Source organism: Oncorhynchus masou, chromosome 18, assembly GCF_036934945.1.
Source record: "Oncorhynchus masou masou isolate Uvic2021 chromosome 18, UVic_Omas_1.1, whole genome shotgun sequence".
NCBI classification, from domain to species: Eukaryota; Metazoa; Chordata; class Actinopteri; order Salmoniformes; family Salmonidae; genus Oncorhynchus; species Oncorhynchus masou.
Genome location: NC_088229.1, coordinates 59483376 through 59492595, shown reverse-complemented (window position 1 = coordinate 59492595; position 9220 = coordinate 59483376). Strand labels below are relative to the sequence as shown.

At 42.2% G+C, this 9220-nt stretch overlaps 1 protein-coding gene across 1 annotated transcript in view; it reads left to right on the top strand.

The window, feature by feature from the left end:
* Window positions 1-1122: 1122 nt before the first annotated feature.
* LOC135504991 (very long chain fatty acid elongase 6-like) overlaps window positions 1123-9220 on the top strand; it is a 22528-nt gene continuing 14430 nt past the window's right edge. The window contains exons 1-2 of the mRNA XM_064923981.1: window positions 1123-1456; window positions 7351-7482. Coding sequence (XP_064780053.1) covers window positions 1365-1456; window positions 7351-7482 — 224 coding nt within the window. The 5' untranslated portion in view covers window positions 1123-1364. The remainder of the gene's footprint in view (window positions 1457-7350; window positions 7483-9220) is intronic.

The following is a 9220-nucleotide window of genomic DNA, read 5'->3' as shown; positions in this document are numbered from 1 at the left end:
GGTCTCTTTGCTAATGCCGCGTTTGACTTTGAATGTGAGTTGAAAACCGGGATGGTCCATCTTTGTTGCAGGGACAGTTGTTGCCCACTGATCAGCCAAAGGCTCTTTATACGTAGATTAGTATATTTCAAAAAAATGACCAGGCCAAAATATTTTTGGGTGTGTCAATTTCAACCAGCCCACTCCCCCAAAAATATTTCCGGCCCATCTGGCATTTGCCAGAATTGCCAGATGGCCAATCTGCCCCTGATCCATATGCTGATTTTCTTTTTCTTACTCATATTTAAAAATGACTCAGCACCCTTTTACTCAAATCAGGGAGTACATACAGATTGGGATATGTGGGACATAGTTTGACTACACAAACCTTGCAGGTGCTGCTGATAAGACACCATTGTATTCAATGGTTTATTTGTCTTTGATTAGGTGTGAACAGAATTGTACATGCACTTTTGAAATGCAACAGAATTTCAATTTGGTGCATAGGTGCAAACTATCAACAGATGGCCTGGCAAACATCCCCACATTTGAATGTGTATTTCTGTTATATTATGCAGTGATAAAATGACAGGCCTGGGCATATTGATTTTGTAATAATTATTCAGTAATCCCTATGCACCATTTTACTCAAATCAAGGACTAAATGCAAATTGGGATATGCAGGACATAGTATGATTACACAAACCCTGCAGGTGCTGCTGATAAGTCACCATTGTAATTAATGCATTGGTCTCTGTGGGCAATTTGTAGGCAGTGTCATTTCTATAGGACTACCTTTGACAATTGTTGCCAAGTGTATGCAGTTCTTGACAGTTCATTCAATGTTTATTAATAGTGCATAACTGATAATATAACTATTCCCTGTCTGACTGGCCAACGCATCCCTAGAGGGGACTCAATATGTTTGGCATAGGGTAGCCTACTTTCAGACAGGTAGGTCGTTGTGTGTGAATCAGTCAAACTGAATGAAACATGTGAACAATTTGGCCTATGTTTCAATCATGAGGCAAATCCTAGTCATTGATTGACCATCCAGCCGAGAGCATCATGAGAGCACGACGAGACGTCTGATTCAAGCTCCGCCTTCTCTCCTTCCATCACTTTCCGTTTCAGTCCGTGAGACAGAGGGGACGTGCCATACACATAGACATTATAACAAGGCCATACAGTCACCGGGACGTGCTCGCGCTCGGCCACCGTGCGTGAGTGACAGTCGGGAAGTACATCTGAAACTGAGAGAATTCAGTTGCAATCTGTTGGTTTGTTAAATTAATTCTGGGCTTTTTCAGCAGTTTGATAAATGTTAAAAGGGTGAAAACATAGACCAGGAGTTTTAACGGGAAGAAACTGACATTGTTACGAAAATGAACGAGACAGAGAACATCCCACTTGCAGAATACGATTTTGAAAGAAAATTCGATGAAAAGGGGGCTCTCGAATGGATGCAAGAAAACTGGTAAGTAGACTACCAATTCAACCAAACACATCTGGATAAAAGAGTAGCCTAGCCTACGTGTTTTAAAGCCGGCGAATTCTCCCCCCGTCGCGGCCAATGTTGGCTGAGCTCTCATCCACACACAATGTCATTATTTAGCCATGCAGCCACATTTTTTTATTGCCCACATTCGTCAATTTGAATCCTAACTGTCGCTTACTTTTTCCATTCATAGGCTACCGAAGAGTGCATACAATGCGTTGTGTGGGTTTTGATTATGCTACAAAGTAACGTTTAGTCAATAATGTATACATAAGGCTACTACAGATATAATTATCTTTGAGGATACTGGACAGGGAGAGACTGGGACAAGAATTCGACCCTGGCATTTTACTAGACCACATCACTGGGTGTGCCACCAACTCACCACCAACCATGCACACACAACCCCTCACGACAAATACACTCTACTACACCCTGACACTACAAACCCTACTTAGACACAGGTAGTAATGCTAACACATAACATTGGCGGTGCAGTACAGCGTTTCTCAGGCATTTCTGTTCCAGTGACTGGCGTGACATGGTCCTCCTCTTTTTTAACCAGTTTATGTTTACAACAAATACAATATGTAAAAACATCACTGGAGATACAACTCTCCACTATAACTGGGCCTCTGCTCTAGCCATTTTGTTTCCCTCCCTGTTGTGCTGTCTGTCTGTCTGTCTGTCTGTCTGTCTGTCTGTCTGTCTCAGCATCTTCTCTGCTGTCACTGCTTCTTCTTGTTCTCTGTCTGTCTGTCTCCATTTCTGCTTAACATGTATATGTTATAAAAGCCAAGCTAATGACTTAGGTCATAGTTGCTATATTATACTTTCAAAATATGACTAATTTCCAGATTTTTTTGTGGTCAATAGAGATGAATTACATACATCTTTATGTGCACTAACTAATATCATTGGCTAATTAATTTGGGGTTCAACACCTGAGGAAATGGAAACTCAAAACACATGAACTAGATTAATATGATACCCACTGCTAATAGCCATGTATTCATCCATTAGAAATAACAATGATACCTACAGAAAGCTGAAGCCCTCCTCTCTTTGACAGGGACAAGGGGACGAAGCATCCGAAGTTGTGTTTCCCCCACAATTGCGTTTTGAAAAGTTATACGATCAGAACACATTTTTCTCTCTAGCGCACAGGAAAGAGGATAGTGGCTAGCTGATTACAGCAGCAGGCCCCAGTGAAACAGGCACAGGGGCAGGGCAGACACTTTCATTACAGGAATCATGAGGATAACTGTTTGACTAAATCATGGGTTTAGCCGCCCCAAAAAAGGAAGCTGAAATTGTAGAATGTGCTCTTTCTATTTTATAGGCACTGTTTCCATTTTTTGTTTACAATCCATGAGCTTGGCTATCTAACTGATGAGTTGGAGCAGTTATCTTTGCTGATGCCACATTTGAATTTGAATATGAGTTTGAGTGACCTCAGCTCAGCCTATCAGAAAAACGGGCTGGCCCATCTGGGAATGGGTGCAGGCCGTTGCCCACTGATCAGCCAAAGGCTCATTATAGATTGAGCAATTTCTCTATTATATTAATCTTTTTAAAATAACATGGGCTGCAGGCCATGCCCCAAAAAAGTATAATATATGTACACTACCGTTCAAAAGTTTGGGGTCACTTCAGAAGATAGTTCTTTGTTTCTGGCCATTTTGAGCCTGTAATTGAACCCACAAATGCTGATGCTCCAGATACTCAACTAGTCTAAAGAAGGCCAGTTTGATTACTTCTTTAATTAGAACAACAGTTTTCAGCTGTGCTAACATAATTGCAAAATGCTTTTCTAATGATCAATTAGCCTTTTAAAAGATAAACTTGGATTAGCTAACACAATTCGCCATTGGAACACAGGAGTGATGGTTGCTGATAATGGTTGCTGATAATTTCCATGACAAATCTGTCATTTCCAGCTACAATAGTCATTTACAACATTAACAATGTCTACACTGTATTTATGATCAATTTGATGTTATTTTAATGGACCAAAAATGAGCTTTTATTTCAAAAACAAGGACATTTCTAAGTGACCTCAAACTTTTGAACGGTAGTGTATATATTTTTTTTGTATGTCAATTTTGACCAGCCCACCCAACGAGACAATGGTCCAGCCCACTTGGCATTTGCCAGAATTGCCAGATGGCCCTGCTACTGTAAATTGATATACTTATTATTGTTCTCCCGCCCATATTCAGATGTCTTTGAGGATGCGACCGTCTGAACTTTCCTTCAGTTTTCATGTGCATGGTGTGTTGATAACCAGTGATGTTTTATGAACGTTAAAACAACCTTCGATCCATCACATGATGCGGAAGCCATCCCTTTCAACCCTTACAGTACATTGGACGCGTTCCTCTGCCCAGGTGTTGCTGATGCATGCCTAACCTAACGTAGCAGGCGTAAAATAAGCTAGATCCCCCTACATACTGGTCTTGATGAGAAGAAGATTCTCTTCTGCACTGTTCAACCAATCCAGTAAATGTGGAGGAGGAGTTAAGATGGAGTGTCGCCTTGTTTAACGTCCAAAAGCAGAAGTCTCTTTACTAGCTGTCTTTTCATTTCCCCTGAAAATCATAACAACCAGTTGTTGGGGACTCGGCATGGCTAACACATGCCAGATCTTACAACGCCTGGATAGGTATCAGATAACCACGTCATATGTTATCACAATCTGGTGCCCGAAGCACGGTCGATGACATGGCACGTAACCATTGGTTGATGAATGCAACGTCTGAGCCGTGGAACACGACCAATGGGCGAGTTCCACGGCGAAAGGCAAGGTGACGCAACAACCTATGGTTCTGGCCACGTCATCGACTGTGTCATCAACTGAGAAATTGTTATAACATATCATGTGGTCAGCTGATACTTTCGAGTAACTATCTGGGCGTTGTTAGATCTGTCAGGCGTCAGCAAAGTCTAAGCATAGGAACGCGGCCATCGTTACTACAATATGACGGGAAACTCAATGTATAGCCTGTCATACTGCTGTTCACTTCAGTTTGTGTAACATGTACATGCAGTCACATGCAATGAATGATTACTAAATATCAAATGTGGTGATTACTGTTAAATACATAGGTGTAAATACATTATAGGATATCAATAGGCCTATATTTTGTAACTGTTTTGATATCCTATTTATATTTAATATAACCCAAAGGCATGTCACTTCTCCCCATCAAATTAGTATAGTCTCAAGTGTTTCTCTTTGTGTCCAATGGAAATGTGTGTGGAAAAAGGGAGTCATTTTTGTCTGTGGTTCACATATCACTAAGGAAACGTTGAGACCTAGTAAGACCGCATTTTTGCACAGACTTACTCTGGCTCCTTGTTTGCATTTTCTGACTGAGAGACAGTGTTGTGTTTCAGTTTCAGTGGCAAGCAAGCTGTCAAATGTGTATTGTAAAAGTCCAGGGGTATATTCAAGAAACGTTTTGCTGCTGCAAAACTCTAAAACAGAACGAAACGGGGAAGGACCTATCTGAATTTGTCCAATAGAAACTCTTGTTTTGCTCTGTTTGCTTCCGTTTCATTCTTAAACGGTAAACTGTTTCCCGTAGTGAATACACTCCTGTAAATGTGCAGTGCTGGCCAAGTAAATTCACCCTGTTTCACCCTGCCCATGCATTCCTCAGATCGAGCTGATGTGTGTAGGCTACAGCAAAGCATCAAAAGGGGAGGAGTCGGAGAAGCTTAAAACCACATCTAGTGCAGCACAGGGAAACCAATGCTTTGATTGCATGTGACATCCAGGCCTACGACTGTAATTAATGGGCTAGACTTCTGCTTTCTGGGAACATTTGCTCCCACATGACCCTCCCTTTCTCTCTTTCGAGGAGTAAAAGATGGTGGCCCACACATTGTATTTGTCCTGAGTCCTTCAAAAGGATACAATGACTGCTTCTTGTCGCTTCATTATCTCTCTCTCCCTCGGTATTGGCCATCACACATTCCCTCGCTGTAATGCATAGACACAGTGGTGTTATTGCTCTTAATGCTTCCCTATAGAATCCTTCATCAGTCTAATGACAGTTTCATCCTCCCTTTGGGACAGACAGAGAATGACCGCTGAAGCCCTACTGTATTTAGCGATGTATATGGCCCTACTAAACTGGGTCAAACATCAACATCTTCTCAGTCTCATATGCTCTGTCAATCTGGATTAGTCATCTGATCTGTCCTCAAAGTAAACCCCCTCTGCAGTACACACATCATCGCTTTTTAGTATTCAACTCTTTTCGACCTCAATTTAACTTTTTGGTAAAAACAGTTGTCCAGTCAGTGATCTGTCTAGTATCCTTACTGCAACCCGCTCCCAGCTGTTTTGACATAGCCTCACAGTTGATTTTAGACCGGAGTGATGTTTACTCAATCTAATTGCCTCATTACCCACGGGCTGCAGTAGTAGAAGTTCTGGTCAGTATGTTAACATCTCAACTCGGGTAGTCCTTGGCTCCATGACTACGAATGGGGATGGGGACTGTAAAATAGAGCCTTGGCATAGATGGACAGAAGTTGGAGTGGTCTACAGGCCATGTCACTGTGCCCAGTGGACCAGCCCAATCCTGATCTCTGTTGATCTCTGTAATCTTTTGTAATAGTATGAATTTATATACAGTTGAAGTCGGAAGTTTACATACACTTAGGTTGGAGTCATTAAAAGTTGATTTTCAACCACTCCACAAATTTCTTGAGGACATCTACTTTGTACATGACACAAGTAATTTTTCCAACCATGGTTTGCAGACAGATTATTTCACTTATAATTCACTGTATCACAATTCCAGTGGGTCAGAAGTTTACATTCACTAAGTTGACTGTGCCTTTAAACAGCTTGGGAAATTCCAGAAAATGATGTCATGGCTATGTCATGGCTATAGAAGCTTCTGATAGGCTAATTGACATAATTTGAGTCAATTGGAGGTGTACCTGTGGATGTTTTTCAAGGCCTACCTTCAAACTCAGTGTCTCTTTGCTTGACATCATGGGAAAATCAAAAGAAATCACCCAAGACATCAGAAAAAAAATTGGTCTATCATTGGGAGCAATTCCCAAACGCCTGAAGGTACCACGTTCATCTGTACAAACAAAAGTATGCAAGTATAAACACCATGGGACCACGCAGCTGTCATACTGCTCAGGAAGGAGACGCGTTCTGTCTCCTAGAGATTAACATACTTTGATGCGAAAAGTGCAAATCAATCTTAGAACAACAGCAAAGGACCTTGTGAAGATGCTGGAGGAAACAGGTAAAAAGGTATCTATATCCACAGTAAAACGAGTCCCATATTGACATAACCTAACCCGGGAGGCCAAGTTAAACAATATAAATGCAATGCTACCAAATACTAATTGAGTGTATGTAAACTTCTGACCCACTGGGAATGTAATGAAAGAAATGAAAGCTGAAATAAATAATTCTCTCTAATATTATTCTGACATTTCACATTTATTAAAATAAAGTGGTGATCCCAACTGACCTAAAACAGGGAATTTTTACTCAGATTAAATGACAGGAATTGTGAAACACCTTACATTTAAACTCAGTGTATGTAAACTTCCGACTTCAACTGTCGATGATTGAGTTTAGCTTAGCTCGCCTCGTGGCTTGCTGTGTACATTCAGCGTACTGCCACCAGGCAAAAAGAACTAGAAATGTCAACTGCAGTGCCAATCCCAAAAGTCTGCTAAATACTGACTCATCCATTCACAATGATCATTGATCACATACATGCATTGTTGGAGTTTAAACTAGATTAAAGGTTGTTTGCATTTGGAAGTTACAGTAATCACTTGTGAACTGGTTCGGTGACAACATGTTTTTAATATTTTCTCCTTAATAGGAGCAAGTCCTTTATGTTCTGTGGGCTGTATGCTGCGATCATCTTCGGGGGCCAACACTTCATGAGAGAGAGGCCCAAGCTAAACCTGCGTCGACCCCTCGTCCTCTGGTCACTCAGTCTGGCCATCTTCAGGTGAGTGACACACTGACCACTGTTTCAGTTTATCACTTTATGTGTTTTTCTAGGCATCATCAAACCAATCAATCAACCAATCAGTGTGATTGAAGCTCTTTCTGAACGTTGGTGGTTAGCCTCGTTATCCTCCCTCATCTTTGCTAACCTCAGCAAGGGAAATGTCCACAAAAATGTTTGTATATATACTCAGCAAAAAAGGAAACGGCCCTTTTTCAGGACCCTGTCTTTCAAAGATAATTCGTAAAAATCCAAATATCTTCACAAATCTTCATTGCAAAGGGTTGAAACACTGTTTCCCATGCTTGTTCAATGAACCAGAAACAATTAAGGAACATACACCTGTGGAATGGTCGTTAAGACACTAACAGACGGTAGGCAATTAAGGTCACAGTTATGTAAACTTAGGATACTAAAGAGGCCTTTCTACTGACTCTGAAAAACACCAATAGAAAGATGCCCAGGGTGCCTGCTCATCTGCGTGAACGTGCCTTAGGCATGCTGCAAGAAGGCACGAGGACTGCAGATGTGGCCAGGGCAATAAATTGCAATGTCTGTACTGTGAGACGCCTAAGATAGGACGGACAGCTGATCGTCCTAGCAATGGCAGACCACATGTAACAACACCTGCACAGGATCGGTACATCCGAACATCACATCTGCAGGACAGTTACAGGATGGAAAACAACTGCCCGAGTTACACCAGGAATGCACAATCCCTCCATCAGTGCTCAGACTGTCCACAATAGGCTGAGAGAGGCAGACTGAGGGCTTGTTGTAGTAAGGCAGGTCCTCACCAGACATCACCGGCAACAAAACGTCGCCTATGGGCACAAACCCACCGTCGCTGGACCAGACAGGACTGGCAAAAAGTGCTCTTAATTGACGAGTCTCGGTTTTGTCTCACCAGGTGTGATAGTCGGATTCGCGTTTATCGTCGACGTAATGAGCGTTACACAAAGGCCTGTACTCTGGAGTGGGATCGATTTGGAGGTGGAGGGTCTGTCATGGTCTGGGGCGGTGTGTCACAGCATCATCGGACTGAGCTTGTTGTCATTGCCTACAATTTCAATGCTGTGCGTTACAGGGAAGTTATCCTCCTCCGTCATGTGGTAACCTTCCCGCAGGCTCATCCTGATATGACCCTCCAGCATGACAATGCCACCAGCCATACTGCTCGTTCTGTGCATGATTTCCTGCAAGACAGGAATATCAGTGTTCTGGCATGGTCAGCGAAGAGCCCGGATCTCAATCCCTGTGAGCACCTCTGGGACCTGTTGGATCGGAGGGTGAGGGCTAGGGCCATTGCCCCCAGAAATGTATGGGAACTTGCAGGTGCCTTGGTGGAAGAGTGGGGTAACATCTCACAGCAAGAACTGGCAAATCTGGTGCAGTCCATGAGGAGGAGATGCACTGCAGTACTTAATGCAGTTGGTGGCCAAACCAGATACTGACTGTTACTTTTGATTTTGACCCCCCTCCCCTTTGTTCAGGGACACATTATTCCATTTCTGTTAGTCACATTTCTGTGGAACTTGTTCAGTTTGTCTCAGTTGTTGAATCTTGTTATGTTCATGCAAATATTTACACATGTTAAGTTTGCTGAAAATAAACCAGTTGACAGTGAGAGGACATTTCTTTTTTTGCTGTGTTTGGAACTAGTTCTCTCTCAGAATTTACCGAAACAGTGTTTAAACCAAACACACATGAACTACGTAAAAATAGTGATTTCTAGAGC